The sequence below is a fragment of the Pteronotus mesoamericanus genome, unplaced genomic scaffold (genome assembly GCF_021234165.1).
Source record: "Pteronotus mesoamericanus isolate MK-2021 breed Mesoamerican mustached bat unplaced genomic scaffold, CSHL_Meso_final contig_94, whole genome shotgun sequence".
NCBI classification, from domain to species: Eukaryota; Metazoa; Chordata; class Mammalia; order Chiroptera; family Mormoopidae; genus Pteronotus; species Pteronotus mesoamericanus.
Window position 1 is genome coordinate 30,352,419 of NW_026555285.1, and position 23,024 is coordinate 30,375,442.

The window sequence follows — 23,024 nt, forward strand, 5'->3', positions numbered from 1 at the left end:
AGGGCACTTTACACACCTCTCTCTACACAGTTTAGGGAGAGAATGTGGATGATGCAGAGACAGTGCTCACCCACCATCAGAAAAAGCCCTGCAGATTTATTTTTGAAAGTCACAAAAACATAGAAAATATGGACAATACCACAGAGTTTCATGTAGAAAGTATCAGTATGTGTGAAGTGAAATAGGGAGGGGTACACATTGTCTTGATCTTCCCCTCACTTCTCCCCCTGTCTTTTTCCTTTTCCCAGTCCAAGAATCAGATTGGGTTGAACCTTTTTACTTGCAGTACAGAATCCATTTTCAAGTCATTTGGTTGAGTTTCGTCTTTTCTATTCTGTGTTTACTCTCCTGTTCAAAAGCCAGAACCAAGGCTATCTCATTTAAGAACAGAGATTAAGGTTAAACCATCAGGAGTGCCCTGAGGTAGCACTGCCCTTGTCTGGACGGAGCTGCATTGTTTCCATCCTTCTAGGAAGAACCTGGGAAAAATACTCTGTCCTGCTCGGTTTTGCAAACTCACTAGCCTGAGGCGTGTTGTGAAGGGACATCCACCAGTCCTTCTTTGTTGAAATATAGTTGTTTACATCCATTTTCACCAGAGGTGATTAAGACATTTTTTCCCATGGGGGCTACAACTAGTAACCTTTCTTAAAAAGGCTTCAGTTTTTTCCAAAAGCATTGAAGTCCTAGATATACGCCCCCTTGTCTCTTTCACTTTAATCTGTTCTCTTGGCTCCAGTTTAGTTTCTGAAACATTAGAGACTGTGTGTGCATGTGTTCACACAGTTTTTCAAGTAAATGTCTTTCATCCTTAGAGAAATGTAACACTTGTAAGTACTTTTCATACAGTATTAATAGCCTTTGTTTTCTATTTCTCTCTCTGCTTCTGGTTCACATTTGCTCTCGTTTGTCCTAAGTTGCCAAATAAAGAGGGAATGGGGACTTCTAGCAGCAGTCTTTTGAGATAGAGGTGCACTGAGGGAGTCCTCACCCAAAAAGGATCATAAACTTACTGGGTTACATTAACCTAATTATCCCTAAGCTGCCTGGGTTTTGTGATTGCTTGTGTGTTTTGTTTTGTTTTAGCTGCACCATATGAGCGATTCCCTGTGCCATTTTCTTCTGTCTATAATTTTCTTGATGACCCTGAACTAGAGTTCCCGCCTCAGTTCTATCATGGTTTTCCTCATCTTGCCGAGGTAGGGGCTCAAAGAAGCGGAAGGAGAACACAAGGTAGCTGACGTACATGAGTGAGGACCAGAAGGTGTTCTGAAATTGAGAGTGACACTGGTCATGCTGCGTCCAGTGGAACACCAGGTAGTCAGTGACACAGCATCTGAGTGATCTGGGACAAGGCGATGAACATGGGAAGCTCCCTGAGACTCAGAAACCTGTGCAGGGGCACAGCAGTGGCGTGGTGCTAGCGCTAGACGATCACCTTCTGCTTCCTCAGAGCAATGCATGTTGTGTCTCCTAATTAGGGAGCTTTGCTGAGCACAACTGTGTAAGCCAAGAATTTGCTGACATGTTCTTTGTAAAAACTGGTCAAAAACTTCTTCAGGCTTCTGGTTATCAATATCCATACCATATAAGCACCTGTTCCTAGAACCCCAAATATACCCAGGACTGCGAGGGTCAGAGACCAGAGCACCAATGGCCTCCTCCTCAGTTCAAACTCGGTTCAGTTGCTCATGAGGTGCCGATGACCCAGCTACCAAAGGTAAAGGCAGCATACGGAGCAGAAAGCAGGAAAGAGTTCTTTCAGTTTTCCAACATCTCTTGGATGGCTTCATTCTTGTTGAACTGCTCTTTGGATTCATACTCTTGTAAAGTCAACACTGACATGTTCATTGGGGCTGATCTTAGGCGCTTTTTTGTGTTCTCTGCGTTCTGCCCCCAGCTCTGCGCTCCGGGGCTCTCCTCCTCCCAGCGCCCGCACCCACCGAAGGAGGAAACGGATCCAGAGAGCCTGCCTTTCTGACAGCTCCCATGTGATGCCAGTGATGATGGTGCATGGACCACTCGTGGAACAGCAAGAGGCTAGGGCAGCTGTTCTCTGATTTGACGGTGCATCAGCGTCACCTCCGTGGTGACTGTGCATGCTCTGTCCCCTCCTTCATCTCCGGCAGTGATTCTGAGGTGGCTGACCCGGGACTGTTACACTAAAGCTTGGACTTATTTCAATTTCTGTGCCTCAAACAATGGTTACGTCTTGATGCTGGCATATACTGGCTAACTCTGGCACCTCTGTTGATTTCAGTCGCAGAGCGGGTACGGGCTTTGGTGTCCTCTCATAAACAGAAAAGAAATTGAGGTCTGCAGGTGTCTTTGCCTCAGGATAAATAGATCTGCACCATCATGTGCTCAGATTCAGAGGAACTGGATAATGCACTCTCTTTTTTAATTGGAAAAAAAAAAATCTTTAAGTAGCCATAGAACATAGAACCTTAGTGAGACTCACAGGCCAAAGTGAGCACAGGAAAAACGTCTGATTCATTGATGGGAAGCACTTCCAGGTGATGTTCTGGGAGCTCTGGTTTAAGGAACGGCCTGCGTGGCCTTCAGATCACAGCGCTGAGCACAACTCCGCTGTTTCTGAGAATTAATTAGGATTTGATCTCAAAGAACCCATTTTTGTTTATAATAGCTCTTCACCTGTGCACGCAGGAGACTTTTGCACAGCTGGGTCTGACTGGTTGGAAGTAGACACGAGTTGACAGCTTGTCATATGTTGGAAGTCACCACACTTGAAATTTTGTCATTAAATATACTTCTTTTTAGGTCTTCCTAGTGAAAATAAAAGCGACTTTATTTAGGGTCAGAGCCTAGGGTGGTATGGTATATACTTGAATGAGACTTTAATTTTTGGGGTACCGAAATGATTCAATGTGGAAGAGAATAATGTAAATTAGACCACATAAATAGACACTTTGACTGACATTTACATTTTAAGCATATTAGAGAAGACATCTTTTAGAAAATAATTAATAGAGGTGAAATTTATATAACATAAAGTTAGACATTTTAAGGTGAATGACTCAGCAGCATTTAGAACATTCACAATGTTCAACTGCCAAACATTTCCATTGCTCCCAAGTAAAACTTTTCACCTGTCAAGTAGTTTCTCCCCATTTTATCCCACCCTTCCCCCAACAACTGGCAACCACCCATCTGCATTCTGTCTGTATGGATTTGTCTATTCTGAATATCCCGTATAAATGGAGTATGTGACCTGCGTGTGTTTCATTTCTTTTAGTTAATATAATGTTTTGGAGGTTCATCCGTGCAGCAGCTTGTATCATTACTTCATTCTTTTCAATGGCTAAATATTATGTCATTGTATGGATATATTGCAGCTTGTTTATCTGTTTATATGTTCATGAACATCTTAGCTGTTTCCTTCACCTTTTGACTTTTGTGAATAGTGCTGTCGTTATGCATGCATAGGCATACCTCAGATATGGGTTCAGTTTGAGACCACTGCCATAAAGAGAGTATCACAATAAAATGAGTTGTAGTTTTTTTGCTGCTGGAGGGTCTTGTCTTCAATTTGTAAAAAATGCAACATCTGTGAAATGCAACGAAGCAAAATGCAATAAGACAATGTGATATGCCTGTGCATGTTCTTGCTTGAACATCTCTTTTGGATTCTACAGGGTATATACTTAGGGAGGAGGCTTCTTTTCATGGAGAGGAGTGAGAGTAGGGTGTGGGACGAGGAAGAGAATAGTAGAATAAAAAAAAATGAGAGCCCTCATATTGGCTGATAAGAGCTTGTCAAAACATGATTAATTCAACTCTGGGCCCCTGACATTCCCCAACTACTTTTATTTACCATAAAAGAGCAAGGAAACCCACCTAAATGACATGAGAATATACTCATATTACTGCAGAAGTGCTTTTGGAAGGAATATGGGATGAAAGGCTCTCATAGGGGAAGTGTTACCGAAGACCAGTGTTACTGATGAGTCGTGTTAGAATATTCATGTTGGTCTCATGTTCTCCTCCTCATAACTCTCTTTTCAAGACTTATAATGGAGAGAGAGAGGCGTTAAGATGCCATAGGAATATATCATTTCATTCATGTTTAAAACTGGAAGATGCTGGGAGGAAGTCGAACATGGTCCTCCAATTGGGGCCAGGAAGTTGAGTGAGAACTGCTCTCCCACCTCCTCTCCTTCCAGGAAAGGAGCACCCTGCCCTCAGATGTGGTAGCTTTGGGAGAAGTGATGGGAAACATGAGTGGGAGGCCGTATGAGAGTGGCATTGAGAAGGACAGCTGTTGCACTTTGAGAGATCCTTGCGCTGTAGTAAACGGCTAATCTCCAGTGTCACTTAGCCCCCTGAAGTCTATGTTCACTAAGGATTTTCCATGAGATTGTCAATTCTTCAGGCTGTTTTTATTCTTGCCTTGTTGGAGCTCTTTGTAGCTTCGGACTCTCCCATCTTGAAACTTTTTCTCCCTTTGCTTTTCGTGACACTCTTCATTTCTGCTTTTCCCCTGATTTCTCTGGTTGCTGAATGTTTTTATTTTCTTTCTTGACTCCTCTTTTTTTTAACTGCCTCTTAAATATTGGCATCTGATTGTGAACCCTTCTCTAGCTTTGCTTTTCCTAAGAGGGCTCATCCACATCCTTAATTTCAACTACTACCAATGTGTTTTTTTGATTCCCCAAACCATATTTTAAGATCAGATACTTTTCATGGGCTCTAAACCCAATTTACTATTAGCTAGATATCTTGATGTGGATATCTGAAACTTAACATCTCTAAAACAGTTTATTTTTCTACTCCAAATAATGACCATTCTCTATTCTTTATTGTGTAAGTATTGTAGCCAGCTTTAAAGTTGTCCCAATGATTCTCACCTGGTATTTATTCCCTTTTAACTATAAATTGTACCTGGTAAACTAGGTGACCAGAGAAGTATTCCAGGTGGGAAGTTAAAGTGCTGCCTGGCTTCCTCCTGCTGATTCCAGTAAAGTGGGAGAGAGGGAAAGATAGACTGATAAACGCAAGGGCACAGGAATTGCTGGTTTTGAAAATCATCAGCCTCCTTGGTCAGGTGATGCTAGTGTTGAGACACGGCCTTCTGGCAAAGATCAGGTTCAGAGCGCAGGCAGGAAAACAAGGTCTAAAGATGAAGCCGAGGGCGTGGCTGTAAAATTCTTTTAAGATTTTAGGAAGATCCAAAGTGGTGCCTTGGATATTTTTCTAGTCCAGCAATAGGACTTCTAAGAAGCTTACGGGTGGTGTCCCTTGGTCATCCCTGCAGATCAAGGCAGAGAATTTTGAAGGGATTTGTAGGTGTGGCTTTTTTGATCTAATGGAATAAAGTCCAGTAAGATTCACAGAAGACTTAGAGTAATTTTGAAAGAATTCTATTTGCAGAAATCCTGTAAACTTAGACTGAAAGGCACAGAGGATTATAAAACTAAGACTTTTAGTTCCGCAAATTTTAATGGGGAGGAAGCAGATTGAGAAAGCTAATACAGCTGCAAACAGAGGCCACTTTTCGAAGAAATGGAAAAATGATTTTAAGGTGAACCAAAGGTCCAGAGAGTAAATCAAACAGACCATGAGGAAGTATTTCCTGGCCTGGATTCTTAATGAATGGCCCATTAAGCTATGTTTTGCAGGACTTCAGAATTTCTGTGAACAAGTGACTCCTGTGTGGCATTCATTTCTCAACACTTTAAACCAGAGCATCTCTATCGGTCACCCGACACTGGTCCCACTATTACATGTTGGGTTGGGTGGGGTGGGGGCAGGTAACTTGCTTTTTAGTTCACTGGCATTCAAGTTGAGAGGAACTGTGCTCAAGGGTGGTACTTAAGGAACTATCCCTGAGGCACCTGGACCTGATTTAGATGATGAGATTCCTACTGTGAACTCAAGTATAAAGGAATGAGACTTTTCCTCGCCCCGGGGAGGGTTAGTTTACTTTACGTGTGGGAGGGAGGTGAATCATTGGGGCCAGAAAGTAAACTGTGCTCCCCAGCCCCCAAGATGGTCCCCAACAATTCTTGCCTCCTACTTATGTTCTTGTGTAGCCCTCCCTAGGTTGAATAGGGCTGACCTACGCAACCGGCAGGATAGGAGGAAATGCCGGATTGTGACTTGAAAAGCTAGGTTCCGAGACACGGTAGCTTCCGTCTTGCCTTCTCTTGGATCACTCATTCTGTCAAGCAGCCCTGTGGAGATGTCCATCTTGTAAGGATCGGAGGCTTCCCACCAACGACCAGCCCTGATTTGCTGGCCATCAAGCGAGCCACCTTCGAAGCAGCATCTTGAAGCCTCCAGAAAGCCTTCCTAGATCTGCAGCCCTGCCTGACCTCTCATCTACATCTGTCCAGTTTAGGCCACTCCCAAATTCCTGACCTTCAGGGACTGTGTGAAGTCATAAATGTTTATTGTTTTCAGCTGTTGAGTTTTGGGGTCATTTTCCACGCAGCAGTAGATAATCTGCAGAGGCATGACAGCGGACTAATATAACTTTGGGAATCTTTGGGAATTTTCGTGGCTTCCTCATCTCACCTCAGTTGTTATAGCAAGTACTGTCCCTGCCTCATTCAGTTCTCTCTCCAATTCGCCCTGGACCGTCCCCCCCCCACACCTGTTAATGACGGCCCTCCTAATTGATTCCAGTCGTAGGCATGGAGAGGGGATTTGAGAGAATGTGAAAATCTCCAGCCATCCTGCTTTTTGTGTTTGTATAGTATTTGTTGTTATCATTAGTCATGGAAACACTTAAATCTTAAAGGAGCTATTGCAGATTTTCGGGGATTGTCTTTTTGGGGACTTTATTTTTGAAAAGCCATTTTTGGTCCTCAAAGTGTAGGAATTACAGATGTTTAGAGCAGGCTCTTGACATGAAGTATTTTTTGTAAGCTGGGCTATAAAATATTTGTGGGAAGGGCTGGGCTTGCCTGCCCTTGCAGATACAAGTGTGTGCCCTTGGTAATGGGATACAGGTCCACAGATAATCACAGCTGAGGAAAATGGGGCCAAAAAGGTTAATATTTCCAAGCCATCCTGTTGGTTTCTGGCAGAGCTAACTTGGAGTCCTGGCTACCTGTCCAATGAGATAAGAGTTGTTTCAGGTTTGTCCTTTGTTTTTTTATTCATCTTTACTAGTTCAAGTGAAAATGATTCCATTAAGTGAGGACTAAATGCTTCTCTTTTAATATGTTGAGCTGGGTGTGGTTTCTTCACCAGACATGAAAATTTTATAATTTTGTATCTTCCCTAAGGCAACTCTGAAATTGCATAAAATAAATTGCCAATGGGCTCAAGTCCAGTAGGAATGGTTTAGGTTACAATTCTGATTCCAGTACAACCTGTTCCTGCTGCCTAGACCATGTATGACTTGGTCTATTAAGTTTGTGTTTTAAACGGAGCATCATTAAAATATTTAAAAGGTTCTGCTTTTTAATATAAAGCCTTTATTTAAAATTAGGATTTATTCCTATTAATTGTATTTTTCTTCGTTCTCAATGAAGTTTAGTCACTGTATAATTTAAGTGGTTTCTTTCTAAATACTTTGGATGAGTTTTGAGGAATGTGTGGCTTTATCCTTATCAACCTGTACATATTTGTCAACTGAATGAATTCTGTTACGTGTTTATAAAATACATGAAGAATTATTTTGTCAGTTCAATAGGTTTACTTTTAGTTTAACTTTGTTTGAATGTTTTATGCTTTTTAAACATTCAGAACAAAATAGAATTTGTGGGAAGATTTTTTAATGAAATATTTTATTGTTGTTCTTGTACAGTTGTCCCAGTTTTTCCCCATTTGCTCTCCTTTGCCAGCCCACCCCCTCGCCACCTCCCCCGCTCCCATAGTCAGTCCCTGCCCTGCTGTCCTTGTCCATGGGTCATTCATACATGTTCCCTGACTGGGCTCCTCCCCTTCTTTCCACCCCTAACCCCCTCCCCCTCCCCCTCTGGTCACTGTCAGTCTGTTCCTTGTTTCCATGCCTCTGGTTCTATTTTGCTTGTTTGTTTGTTTTGTTCATTAGGTTCCTCTTACAGGTGGGATCATATGGTATTTCTCTTTCACCATTTGGCTTATTTCCCTTAGCATAATATTCTCCAGTTCCATCCATGCTGTAGCAAAGGATAGGAGTTTTTTCCTTCTGTTGTGCAGTATTCCATTGTGTAAATGTACCACGTTTTCTTGATCCACTCATTTACTGATGGGCACTTAGGCTGTTTCCAGCACTTGGCTATTGTAAATAATGTTGCTATGAATACAGGAGCCATATAATTGTTGTTTCAGGATTCTTAGGGTATAATCCCAGCACTGGAATCACTGGCAAAAGGCAGTTCCATTTTTAGTTTTTTGAGGAAACTCCGTACTGTTTTTCCACAGTGGCTGCACCAGTCAGCCTGCATTCTCACCAACAGTGCAGACTCGCTAGCACTTTGTTGATTTATTAATGATAGCCATTCTGACAGATGTGAGGAGGTATCTCATTGTGGTTTTAATTTGCATCTTTCTGATGGCTAGTGATGCTGAACATCCTTTCATATGTCTATGGACCATCTGTATGTCCTCCTTGGAGAATTGTCTGTTCAGGTCCTTTGCCCATTTTTAAATTGGATTGATTGTTTTCCTGGTGTTGAGTCATATGAGTTCTTTATATATTTTGGAGATCATACCCTTGTCTGAGGTATCATTGCCTATTTATGTTTTCCCATTTGGTTGGTTTCCTTTTCATTTTGATGATGGTTTCTTCAGCCGTGCAAAAGCTTTCTAATTTGATGTAGTCCCATTCATTTATTTTTTCCTTTATTTCCCTTGTCCTAGGAGATATATTAGCAAAAATATTGTTGTATGGGAAATCTGAAATTTTACTGTGTATGTTTTCCTCTAGGACTTTTAAGGTGTCACAGCTTATATTTAAGTCTTTTATCCATCTTGAGTTTATTTCAGTGTACGGTGCTAAGTTGGTAGATCTTCCTCCTGTTTTTTCTTCAGTGTTCTATAGTTTTCTAAATACAGGTCTTTTACCTCTTTCATTAAGTTTATTCCTAGGTACTTCATTTTTTTTGTATGAATCTCTCCAGATCTCCCAACCATTTACTGAAGTGGCTATTTTTACTCCAGTTTATGCTCCTGCCTCCTTTGTCAAATATCAATTGACCATAGAGACGTGGGTTTACTTCTGGGATCTCTATTTTGTTTCATTGATCTATGTGTCTGTTCTTATGCCAGTATGAGACTGTTTTGATTACAGTGGTCTTGTAGTATAGTTTGATGTCAGGTATTTTGATACCTCTTACTTTGTTCTTCTTTGTCAAGAGTGCTGAGGCTATTTGGTGGTGTTTTTGGTTCCATATACATTTTTGGAATATTTGTTCTAGATCTGTGAAATAATGCCATTGGTATTTAAATAGGGATTGCGTTGAAACTATAGATTGCTTTGAGTAGTGTGCACATTTTAATGATGTTTATTCTTCCAATCCATGGACATGGTATATGCTTCTCTTTTTCCTTTCCTTTCCTTTCCTCCCCTCCCCTCCCCCTTTTTCCTTTCCTTTCCTTTCCTTTCTTTTTTTCTTTCTTCAGTGCTCTATAGTTTTCCGAGTACAGGTCTTTTACCTTCTTGGTTAAATTTATTCCTAGGTACACTATTTTTCTTCTTGCTATATAGTAAATGGAATTTTTTTCCCCTAGTTTCTGTTTCTGATATTTGATTGCTGGCATACAAAAATGCCTTGGATTTCTAAATATTGACTTTGTATCTGTGGGAAGACTTCTTATGGATTATTTTTCCTTTTTTGGTTTGTGATTTGCTTCTTATAGGATTTGGGGTACTGGTATACCAAACCATTTACTCTTGTCTGCATGTCTAAGGGCAAGTTATAGAACCACTAACTTGAATCATTTGACAATCACAAATAATAGAGTTTTTAAAAATTATGTGAGCACACCAGCAAAATGATCACTTTTTTAATACCCTTGGAATTTTGCCAAAACATTATTTTCCTTTTTTCCATATAAGGTCAGATAAAATGCCTTTCCTTGAGTTGTTCAACTTTTGACTTGTGCCTTTAACCTTTGACCTCTTATTTAAAATGAATCATGGATTTCAGCTTTCAGCTAGGTACTTTGCACTGCCTTCTACTGATAGTACACTAGAATAACCTCCCACCTCTACAAAGCTTTTATTATTTTTTTGAGCAAATGTTCCTGAGTTTCCTAGCAATCAGTGTTGCTTTTCTCTTGCCACACATTTGCTTGCCCTTTCCCTAAATCCCCTCACTCTTGAAGAATCCAACCCATTAAATTTAGCCCCTTCATCTTTCTCCTGTTATCATTCCCTCCCACTTTGCCATCCCAGCCTGCCTTTTCTCCGTGAAGATGAGCTTCTCAACATGGGAAAAGAGTAGTGGCCCTTCTTCAAGGGGTAGGTTGTCTCCTGGCCCCTGCTTGCCTCGGCCAGCTGTTAGAGATGGAGGCAAGGTTTCACGGAGGCTCTAAGGCTCACCCACAGATGTGGTGTTGCCAGCGGGAGCAAATGGACAAACGTGTGTAGGCAAAGTAGGAGGCTGATCTCTTGCCTGAGAACCCTAACAAAGCTAAGGTTAAGAGCCTGCATGGAATCATCACAAGCTCAACCCTGTAAAGGGCTTTCTGAAGCGGGGTAGAGGTGGAAGCTCAAGCTAATTCTGTTCACCAAATGTGTGTCCCTGAAATGCAGCCGGCTGTAACATAGACTATATTGTAGTCAATGTCTGTGCAGCAGTTTCCGTACATGAAAAGCATTGGTCCTTTTGAATGGATGATTTTGATTTTGAAATTAGAGATGAGGACAACCTAGATTTTTATTTCTTGGAGGCAGTTCCTGAGGCATGTTGCAGGGCGTTGAGAAATGTACCACACCTAAACTATGTGATTTAGCCAATGAGCACTAGGCTCCTCCTGGGTCCTATAGTTTGGTTTCCCTGTCTGTCAAGAGCCGGCTCAGCAACCAAACCCAGATTCCAGGTGTGGTATTCCAGTCTTTCTGTAATTTGTAATCATAGAAACAGAATGTTCCTCCTCTTATTTCCTCCCTGCCAACAGTTTCTGGGTGGGTGAATGTCAGTAGCTGGAGTTATTTTTAAAGAGGAGAGGTGAGGCTTGTCGTGCAAAGCTGGGAAGAGGGCGTTTGTTTGCAGAGCAGAGCTGACATCAAAGTGTAGATTACTGCTCAGTGGCTAGGCACTTGTCCTGTAACAGGTAATGTTTAACGTGCTAGTCACAGAGATTGCAGAAACAGCCTATGGCAGGGCATAAGAGAGCACCACATTTATGCTCTTAAACTCTGAAAGGCTATACATGCCCATGTTTGTTTTTTTTTTTTTAAATACATGTATTCGTCAGTCGTGCTGCCTCATTTTTTGCCGGCTGTTCGGACTTTGAAGCCTGGAAGTTATATCATAAAAATTTTGTAACCTTTGTCTGGGAGAGAGCTCGGCTAAGCAATCACTTTCCACTTCTTTTCACAGGATAATATAAATGTTTTTTTGAAAGCTTGTGAACAGATTGGATTGAAAGAAGCCCAGCTTTTCCATCCTGGGGATCTACAGGATTTATCGAATCGAGTCACTGTCAAGTAAGTTTCACTGGCTTGTTATGTATTTTTTAAACGTGGGGCTTGGAGCTGAGGTGAAAAGAAGTCCTGAGAGTTCACGATGACTGAAACCTCGTTTCTCTCTGCCTTTCTCTGTTCTCATTCCAGAACAGACTACTTAAAAAAATAGCTTAGGAACTGTGACTATGAAGCTGTCTGTAATCAATAGCGTGTCACGGTCTTATTTTAAATCTCTATACCAACCGAAATGGCAGTTGATAGTTTAATGCGTGCCCAACATGTTCGGTTGCTAATGGTGAGGATACTCCTTATACTTACAAAGCTAACTTAAAAGTTATGTCAGAATTTACAGAGTGAAAATAATTATTTAAAGGTAGTTTTAAGATGTTTGGAATTGAGACATAATTGCTAACATAAAAATGAGAGTGGGATGGTGATAAAGCAGAAGCAGAAGTGCCTAGGACCAACAAGGACGCTACTGGCCTTGTTAATTGTGGCTGTTTTAAAAAATGAACTGGTTTTTACTATTTTAATAGTATGGATGAGAAAGTGAAAGTGAGGGGTGGTGGAAATGTGCGCAGGTGATGCTGTTGGGGTTTAGATGGATAAATGGTGTTCAGGGGTAACTGTATGATTTTGGGAAATCTGGTTTTGAGCTCCTGTGAGATTTCTTCCCCTATAAATCTAATTGGCTTTCAGAGAATAAAGTCACGTTATCAGATAAATATGACAGGAAAATGATTTAATTTTGTAGTAATGGCTACCTGTTTGTACCATGGCTCCCAAACCTGATGAACAGTTTTCCAAGAAAGAAAATAGAGGATTTAACTCTAGAGATAATAGGCATGGAAAAAAATTACGATTTCAGTTTCTACGATTTCAAACAAAGATTTAGTTTATACGGTTAATATCCCTGTTGTAGTGGCTTTCATAGTTACTAAAAAATTGATCGTAAAACCTTAAATATAGACAATATTTTTTCCTAAAGAAAACCTTGTATATACGTATCTTTATATTACACGTTGTCTTTTAACAGTATAACCTGGAATCCTAGGTAGGATTAATCTTTTCAGAACCTAGCAATACGTATTTTTTTTAAACGAACAAGCTATTTTGAACCTATATGCTTTTAGCTGTGTTGAATGAACATTCCTAAGCCACAGAGCAATGATATGTGCATGGCAGGGTTGTGTCTGCCTGTGTTTCTGATTAATTGAGACCCTAAGTTTCAGCGTCAGAATGACATGTTTACTTCCGCAGTATGGGTCATGTTTAATTTCCTTGAAAAGTAACTATGGAAAAAGTTATTTTACTTTTCCTAATCGTCATGCTCTCATAAGACCTATCTGATGGGCAAAGAAATTTTTGACTTGGAAAATCTTCTTAAGTTGTCGCTGTCTTTTAAGAATGTCTTTTCCCCTTAAAATCACACTGTTTTGAAACTCGATAGACCATGTTTGAGTAGGCTGCAGACTAGGCAAAACATGTTTGTTGGCTCCTAGTCCCAAGGGTGCTCTGAGCAAAGCTTGCCCTGGAGCCTGTTTCATGGAATGTTGGGTCCAAAGTGTTTAGGAAAAAATCCTATCTGGGCCCAGCTATCAGTGAGATTACTGACGGACTGAAACCAGGAGGTCACATAGCTACTGCTGCAGGAAGTATGCAGAACAACTTGTTTCAGTTGAAACCACAAGGCCATAAAAGTAAGGTGTGCCTAAGTAGTATGAGCAAGGGCTCCTGAGACAACCTGGATTCTGCCTAAGAACATTTCCCCTGACAATTCCATCTTGTCAGACTGATCAGCGCAGCGGTCAAGTGAGACAGGAGGAGGCCGGCAAGTGGCTTCTTAAAAATGTGGGCTGCAGCTCTTATGTTCTGAGATAGCATTCTTATAAAAAGGAAGCAGGTTGTTAGGAAAGCAAATGCTCCTTTACTAAATAGTGTTAGGGCAAGCTGTGAAAGAATTCATAAAGAGAAGACAGTGTAGAGAATAAAGTTTTTATTCACTCTCCAAGAAAGGAGAAGGGCATGGTGTGGGGAGATACACCAGCCTTGTGAGGTGGGAGCTTTGAGCTTTTATTGGATTGTAATTGGAATAAAAAAGAGTAGGCGGGGTTGCTGTTGGGGCAGTGCAACAGGAGGTTGTAGTTGGTTCCAGTGTTATCTCCTTCCTGTGGCTGTAGGGAGCACTAGTTCTGTTTTTGCTTCCAATAATTTCTAGTCCTGGGGACAAACTCAGAAGAGTAAAATGGCAGTCATGTTTAACACGGCCATAGGCCTGCTAGGCAAATGGCACCACAACAGCAAATGGGGCTGACCTTAGCCTTTCACTCCCCACTCTGGTTTTAAAATGGATTTATTCTTAATAACCTGGCCTGGTTCTGGTTTTGGGGAGTAGGGATGAAGATTTCTTCTGTAACTACTTCAGGTGGGCCAGGGGTGTAGAGCTGTCCTCGCCTATGGCTCTGGGTATGGGTCATTAACGAGGAGAGGGTGGAATTGGACAGCTCAGAAAGCAAGAGCTGTGGCTGGAGGCCATTTGGGGAGAGACTCTTTCAGAGTTTGGATGCTCCATTGAATGAAGGATATGAGATATCTGAGGAGACATGGCCTAAAAACAAGAATAAAGAGAAAGGCTTCTATAGGTCCTAAGAAGGGAATTAGGAAAACACAGACCAGATGTTGAACTTAAAATCCCAAAAAGGGAGGGGCAGAGCAGAGGGTGTTCTGTGTGGCTGACTCTGCATCAGGAGTCCTCAGTAATTCCAAGTCAAAGGAGGAAAGAAAACAATGAAATATTAGCTTGGAAGAAAACTAGGAAAACTAGGATTCAATCAGTTTGTGGGTAACAGTTGGACGGTGTGATTTCCATCGAAACACAGTCTCTCTCCCTAAAGTTACCCTCATTTTACCAGAGACTGCATTAAGTCCAGCTTCAATTTGGCCTGATTATTTGCATGAACACAACAAGAATAGTAATTGATTGTATAGGCTCTTTCAAATTTGCTTTGCTGGAATTTCCACAAGTGTTACCGAATAATAGACCCGTCGAGGGGGGCAGATACTATTACTGAAACAATGCTCCCCTTCCCCAGCGTCCCTTGGTTCTAAGTTCATTTGCCCGCCACCCTTCAAAATTGTGGCTCTCAATGGCAGAGTCTGGTGAAAAAGAAAGGAACTATTTATTCAAAAGTTATACAAGTTTTGAATAATGGCTAAATGTCGTCATTAAATCTCAAAATCCTTTAAAACACCCACCAGTTCACACAGTCCTGCCTTCCCCTGCTTTGCCCAGTCAGGCCAGTCTGAAATACTGTCCTTCAGAAGAAAAAGAGCAGAAGTCCGGGGCCCAGCTTGGCAGGCCTCTCGTGGTTCCCAGCACCATCCGCTGCAGTGCCTCGATCTCCAGTTCTTAATCCAAAACCACGTGGCACCTTCCCCTGGCCCACTAGTCAGAGTCCTTTCTCCCCTTTCCTTCCTACATGGCCTTCACATTGTCCCATTGTCTATCTCGAAGGCCCTGTTTCCCCTTCCCAGTTACATCCTGCTTCCTAAACCGAGCGGTCAGAAAGTCTCTAGCATGGCCTCTTCACCTGGGTTTTAAACCCCTGCGCGAATCCTCCCCAGCAACCCCACCTCCGCCTCCTTCAGCAGGCGCTATAACCAGGGGAGCTGCTTCCCAGTTCCCTCCTGGGTTAAAGTTATACAAACCTTCCTAGTTAGTCTTGTTGATATGCAAAATAACCGTATTTGCATATAAAGTATGAAGCCATCCTCCTGTTACTGACATGCAAAATGACTCTCAATGGCCTTGCTCCCTGTCTCCCATCCCCCATGGCAGCCTGCTTGGTTTGGGAGGAGGTGAGAATATTCTGTTTTTCTTGGACACCCCAATTTTCTGGACCCTGTCACAAATCCCCTTTGGGGGGGCCCTGGCTGTGTCCTGTTACACGAGGAACCTTCAGATTGAGCTTTAGTCAGCTCTTCAGGGTACAGAAGCCAAGTCACACAGTTACCATCTGGCTTTGTCTGAAGTACCTATCAGTCTGAGTGGATTTCTCAAGTTTTTGAGGTCCCAAAATGTCTCGAGATTCCTTCCTTGCCATCTTTCAGGAAAACAACCGTTGTTCCTTACCTGGAAAGACTGCCATAAACCACGTGACAAAGCAAGGCGTCGGGCTGTTTCTCCAAGGAGCTCTCATTGGCTTCAAAAGTCAATCTTAATTTCTTAAGGCTTTCTGGTGACATCCTGAGTCCAGGCATGACTCTTTCGATCATGATGTTCCAGACAAAGACTTGGTTAATAAAGCCACATTTGGAAACTGGTGCTGTTATAAAGAGAACAGATTCTTATTGGGTTTATGCAAACACACAAATTGCCATGAAAATAATACTCATTAAGCGTTGCCAAATTCTGGAGGGATTTGGTAGGGAGAAAAATATTGATGTTTCAATATTGCTTATGAGGATATAAGACTTATAAGTTGTTCTAGAAGAAAACAAGTTGCCTTATATCTGGAAAATGACACAATTTAAAATTAGCAATATTTTGAACAAAGTCATAAGAGGAACAATTATCTTCAGTTCATTTAGTCCCATATAACCAATATTGTTTGTCTTGATTATTTGCCAGTATTTCTATGAACTACTTCGATACCTGTAGTTTAGAGTAAGTCAGAGTGTTTTTCATGAACCTATTCAAAGAAACATTTGAATGCATTGGAGTAAAATTGACTGTTTATAAATGACCAAATTTAAATGACATGGTTATAGATTTGGTTAAAATGCAACTGATAAAGAACTTTGCTTCTTTGTAAAGTATAGTATTTCAAAATAACAATTTCTTGATAAGTAATCATTGTTTCAAGATAACTTCTTGATTAAGTAATAATTACTTAATAATAAGTAATAATTACTATAAGTAATAGATGACATAACAATACAAAGCCCATATTTTTAGATTTAACACACAATCTTAATATATGTAGAGACCTAATAGTATGCAAGGTTTTAAAATGCTGTACAGGACGTATTGGAAGTGTGCACTGAGCACTGGAAACAATTAACACATTTCCAATGTATGGGTTACAAATACCTAGGGTGCCACTGCTTGATGTCCCTACAGGGAATCGTCACTCTAGGCCTGGCCAGTGTCACTGACAGCACGCCTGTTACCCCTGAGAGCTTCCTGTTTGAACCTGACTTTAAACCTTTGCAAGTTCCTCCTGAGGGCCGGTTGAAACGTCTATAAAATCTATTTTGATAAAAAATATACATATACTAATAAAATAGTTGTTCTTGTTTGGCAAAGCTTCCCACATAATTTTGAGCATATTAAATTAGTTTAAAAACTTTTATAAGGAGAGCGAATAAATCCTTGAGCTATTCAGGGGCCCATTGGAATAACTCAAAGTCATTTCTCAGTTTTTAAAATTTAACCTTTGTGAAGGCTGTCTAATATACTTAACCAAAAGAGTATAATATAAACCGTAAAGCAACATATATTTGGTAATAACCCTAAAAGACATTAATCAGACTTAAAACCAGTTTTAATATCAAATATTTTGTCCAAACCACAGGATCCTGTTAACTTTATATAAGTACTTAATATCTTTAGGCCAGTAAAATATTACACCCTAGTCATGCCATCCAGAGGAAGAAAACACACCACAGGTAACACATAGACGAACACATATCATTGAAAGACTGCACACACAAAGACCATACACGTAATTTGAATTACTAAATTTGATAGAGAAAGGATAACATTTCTCTTATTTGCTCTTAACAACTTTTAAGAAAACTGGAAAGGGGATGGAAAATCCTGAAAACCAAGCAAAAAGACCTGTTGAGACTCTCAGTCAAAGCTTTAAGGACCATCAACGAGTGGTGGAAATAGTCCAGTTCCAAGGAGTCTAGCAGCAGGGAAGAGGTGGGTGGGGCTGCTTTGGCCCCTGAAAGTTCAGAAACCTGGTAACAGATGATGTATCTGCAGATAGAAGACGAGGAGTTAAGAGTTCCCACCAGCAGAGAAATGCAAAGAGATGGATGTGTCTACTCCTGTGCCTGAGGGTGACCTTACCAATGACCAGGGTACCAAACAGGGGAAGGAATATGTCCCTTAGAACATCAGGGATGATTGGTTCCTGATTCACTGGACCCCAGGTGCCACCTGGGGATGTTCATGTAGGGTGACTCCGTGTCCTTACCTTGTATTCCATCATTGACAAAACGCATTTTTATGAAGGATTTATTCTACAGCTGACAGGTAAGTTTCCACATCGATGAGGGCAAGAGAAAGTGTAATGGAAACAACTCCAGGTTCCACCAGAGTCATCAAAGAATGTCACAGAGGGAAATTAGATGGCGGAATGGGTGCTGGAGCCTGAGCTTTCTTTTTTCACAAAGTTAAAACTTTCACAACCTTCATAAACCTTTCTGCAACTTTCGCAAACTTTCTTATCCCTGTAGAAATAACCTTTTTTAGAATAACTCACTTTCAATCCCTGTCCTTCAAAATTACACCTGCATGCCTTATGCCTGCTATTATTAAAACCACCCAAGTTCTTTCCAAATTCATTTGAGCTTAACTTTTAGAAACCTTAATTTCCCATAATGATTAAGCAACCGGCATTCCCTCGACTGATTTATGAACACATCTCAAGACCGTTAGAAACAGGTTCCTCTACTGGCAAACAAACTCTCACTTTCAAGAAACACACCTCCAATAAAGCTCAAGACATTTATCTGCAATTCTGAATCTACTCCACAGCCTCTTTGTAATAAAAAGCCGAAAGCAGGTCTAGCAATCTATGTTTCGGCATTTCATGTTATTTCAAAAAACCTAGACATTCAATAACTTTTATCAGAAATTACTAATTCAGAAAGAAATAACTGAAATAAATTAAATTGATTTGTTCAGATATAGCTAAGGTTTTCCCCCCTTTTAATAAGATTATTTTCCCAAAATTTTTATTTAAAAGATGACCTAGACAAGAGTTCTTGAAGAGGACCAGGTGTTTGCATTTTAAATGCAGGGAAAGAAAAGCAAGCTTCTCCTAGAAGGACTTTGGTTCCATCAGGTGAAGGGTTAGCATTCCCCCCGAGACAGCATTCTTATAAAAAGGAAGCAAGTTTAAAGGAAAGAAAATGATCATTTACTAAATAGTGTTAGGGTGGGCTGTGAAAGAATTCACAAAGAGAAGAAAGTGGAGAGCGTAAAGTTTTGACTCACCAAGAAAGGAGAGGGGCAGGGTGTGGGGAGACACACCAGCCTTGAGGGGTGGGGGCTTTGAACTTCTGTTGGGTTGTAATTGGATTAAAAAAGGGTGTGGGGGGCGCGGTTTGCTGTTGTGTGGCCTCTTGGCGGTTGAGGTATTGTTACTTGAGGTAGTTTGTTCCAATGTTGCCCATGAGTATTGCCCATGGGGAGAACCAAGAAAAATAATAGGGAAGAGTATCTCAGGGACAACAACTGACGGGGTGGGGGTGTGCGGGGTGGAGAGGGTTTGAGAAGGGCGTCCCCAACTCAAAGGACCTAGAGCTGGAAGATACTATTATAGTGGTTTCTGCCTGTGGCTGTAGGGAGCAGTAGTTCTGTTCTGGCTTCCAGTAATTTCCAGTCCTGGGAACACACTCAGAAGAGTAAAATGGCAGTCACGTTTAACACGGTCATAGGCCTGCTAGGCACATGGCGCCACAACAGCAAATGGGGCCGACTTTATCCTTTCAAATAGTTATGTATTTATTTTTAGTTTTTGTTCATATATAACATGGAGACTCCTGTTGGTCAAATCCTGTCCTGGTCTTATTCGAGACTGAAGGACTTGGTGTTGGTTGGACTGAGGGTTCTTAGCTGGGGACAGTTCTGTCCCCCATGGGATATCTGGCAATGCCTGGAGATACTTTTGGTTGATCTATTGGGGGGGGGGGGCGGGGCGGGGGCGATGCTACTAATCTTTATGTATCAATAATGCTGCTAAATGTGTTACCGGAACCCGTCGGCCCCAGGGGTCTTGCTAGTCCAAGGTTCTTTTTGCATCCCCCCTCCACCCCCACCAATTAAGAACTGTGGCTTTCAATGCCGCAGTTTGGTAAAAAGGAAAGCAACTATTTATTCAAAAGTTGTACAGGTTTAGAGTAATGGCGGAATGTCACTGTTAAATCCCGAAGTCCCTTTAAAACACCCACAAACGCACACACACAGTCCTGCCTCCCCTTGCCAAGCCAGGCCAGTCAGGGGTACCGTATCTCGGGAAAAGAAAACAGAAGTCCATAGCTCGGCTGGATTCCCGGTCTTAATCCAGAACCGCGTGGCACTTCCTCCTGGCAGGCCAGCGGGCGTCCTTCTGCATTCTCTCCAACTGCGTGGCTGAGACAGAGAGCCCCCCATGGCTGCCGCATCCGGCTCTCCCGCTTCCTAAGCCACTTGGTCCAGAGAACCCCTCTCTGCTCCCACAGGACATGGCTAAGCCCCAGCATGGCGGCCCCGCCCAGCGCGGATCTTCCTCCCTGACCCCATTTCCGACTCCTCCCACACTGGGTTACACCGGCCAGTAGTCTGGTTTCTTCTGCCTCTCTCAGCTGCCATCCTTAGTCCGGGCGGGCGAGCGTGGCCCCGTGACTGAGGAGCCGCCTCCAAGCCACTTGGCAGGCTCAGGAAGGCCCTCCGGCTACATCACATCACGGGTTTGAGTCCTGCCCATCTCCCTGACTCCCAGCGCAGGCACAGCCTTGAACGTTAAAACACTGGCCAAGTTGTACTTCAGACATGCAGAGTAGCTCTCAGTGGCCCTGTTCTGCTTCCCTCATCCCCAAAACAATACCTGCGGGGGGTTTCTCCGTTTGGGGGGACCTTCAGCTCAGCACCCCATTACAAATGCGTTTCAATGAACAGAGCAGTCCCCAGAGCAGAATTTCTGATTCCAAATTCAGTAGTGCTAAGGGCGAGAAACCCTGACTTAGAGGTCCTTACTTCTTTATAGTTGGCCAACAAGATAATCATGTGGACAGGAAGGATACTGACTGGCAGACTTTTATATTCTGCTAAAATGTCACTTTTTACTAACATATAATAATTCATATATTTCTGCATTAGTATGTTTGTCCATTTAAAAGGGAAGGCTCACTATAATTTGTGTAGTGGCATTATTTTGCTCATCTGTACATTAAAATCAGCAAATATGTGGGAAAATACTTTATTATTTTAAATGCTCTATTAAAACTCAATGTCAATTTATAGACCTGTTGTTGGGCTTGGTGCTAGTACAGCCTAAGATAAGATACGTGTTTACATGATATACTGAGAGCAAATAGGAAAGGACAGTTTGTACCCTCTATGTTGGCAAGGGGAGGCATTTTTGTTAATGGACAGGAATGTGAAAAACATGAATAGTATATGGAGCCTCGGAGAGTTGTGCGTGGTGAGAATGAAAGGCAGGAGCAATCAATTTAAATCAATTTTTAATAAAGCAATCAATTTAATAGCCTTTGCTATTGAATAATGTCAATAATCCAGACCCTAGCTACAAACCCTTCTGTTCTGGCAATTTGAGATTTACAATTTAACCTGCAAAAATAATTTTTACCAGTCACATAGAACTAGAGTACTCCTTATATTTATGTAATTATACATATTAATATGTTATATAATTTTCTGTAAATATACATATTAATATGGGATCTCATTTTCCAACTGAATTATTTCCTTCAGGATGTAGTTTGAATTTTTCTAAGTATGCTTGAATTATTGCATTTATTTTGGGACTGTGTATATTCAAAAGTCAGTTGGTACTGTTAATTTTGACATTTCTTACTTACATGGGTAAGATCCATCTTTACTACTTTTCTTCCCAAAAGCCTACGTAAATTAGTGACTTAAACTCCATGAATGGTAGATGCAAGTTAAACTTATCCTAGTGGTTTACAGAAATGTTTACCTCCAGAGGCTTATTAAGGCCATGGAATTTATCTTCCGTAGTAATAAAATCTGCATCATTGTTAATAACCCTATTATATATTCACACTAAATTGAGACACCCACACAGAGAAGAGGTGGTGCGACTCCTCCAGAACTGTGTCTGCACAGGTTCTCTAAAAGGACTGTATGAAAGCACACACAGGGGCCACGGCGCCATGCCAAGGCGCCCCGAGAGCTCCTGGAGGGAATGTCATGCTCCTTGTGGTGGCTGCTAATGATCAAAAGACACACAGCTATTGCTCATTGTAGAATGCAACTCAACAGAGTAGCCCTGAAGTCCTGTATTGGAGGAAGGGAGTAGGCAGAAAGGTAGGGATGAACATGAAAGGTTTTGATTTCGTATATCCAGCAAATTAACTCCTAAACTAAGTCCTGGATTTAAACCATTGCTCTAACCACTTATATATTGAAATTTTTAAGCTTAGAATTTGAACAGATGTTCAACATGGTTTTTTCTTTCCATTTAACATTCCAATCCAAATTTTAGCACTTCCTTAGATGCAGTCTGTTCATAATACAATTACAGGATGGCAATCCTTTTGAACACAATATTTTAGTCATGCAAAAAAAATTGTTTTTTCTAGTGTATACTCTTTCATTTTTTAAGGGCATTAATATGTAGGTTTAAAATGTAACTTTAAATGTTGATGTTGACTGAGTTTTTAAAAAAGATCTGTTTATCAAATGGAGGGTTTGGAAATGGAGACTTTTTTTTTTTTTTAACACGTGCTAGTTGCCAAAAGAATAGTGGTTAGAAACAAAATTAATGTTAACATATTTCCCATGTGAAAATCAAGGAGGCTCAAAATAGTATTTTAAGGATTTAACTGTTTGCTAAAGCTTCAGAAAGGGTGCTTGATTCTGTGGCGATACTGTACAGTTATTTCTGAGGAGTCAAGTTCCCAGATGGCATGCTCTTTACAGTCTGCCAAATTGGCCTGAGACATGATTGTGTATTTGTGTATTAACTAAGATTTTTATTCATGTAAGTAAAAATCTACCTACTTTGAATGATGCAATTTCTACCCTTTTCTGACTTAAACCTGGTTTTATGATACATTTTTTTTACGTCTTTCAAAGGAATTTCTCCACATCTTAATCTGTTTAAAAAAATAAAGGAAACGCCCCCCCCCCTTAATAGTATGCAAAGTTGGATCTGTAACTTGAGCACAGTGACTTCCACCTGTCAATCTGTGTTACTATTTTAGAATGTTCTCTTCCTACCAAGTAACTGGAAGAGAATAAAACAGAAAAGAAGTTTGCTGCGCCGCGCACATCTCTCTCCCACCCAGTCGCTCTCTGGTGTTAGGTAGGTGCTGAAAGGGGGAATGTTAACTCTTTTGCGTTGCCAAAAGCTCTGTTTAAGGCTGGCAGTGAATATGTAAAGCCATGTTTTCAAATGCTCTTTAATTGCAAAGTGTGAGCACTAACCAGAATCTGCTTCGCTGCAGAGAAAAGGTG

At 41.2% G+C, this 23,024-nt stretch overlaps 1 protein-coding gene and 1 pseudogene across 4 annotated transcripts in view; one reads left to right on the forward strand and one right to left on the reverse strand.

Annotated features, from left to right (window-relative positions):
• Positions 1-23,024, forward strand: part of LMO7 (LIM domain 7) — a 205,716-nt gene that overhangs the window by 94,935 nt on the left and 87,757 nt on the right. For 3 of the 4 annotated variants that reach the window (XM_054586443.1, XM_054586444.1, XM_054586445.1), the window contains exon 4: positions 11,502-11,608. In XM_054586443.1, the coding sequence (XP_054442418.1) occupies positions 11,502-11,608 (107 nt within the window). Of the gene's footprint in view, positions 1-10,914; positions 10,999-11,501; positions 11,609-23,024 lie in introns of those variants that run through there. The other variant, XM_054586446.1, reaches the window with a different exon arrangement.
• On the reverse strand, positions 1,152-1,851 carry LOC129081002 (elongation of very long chain fatty acids protein 6-like; annotated as a pseudogene).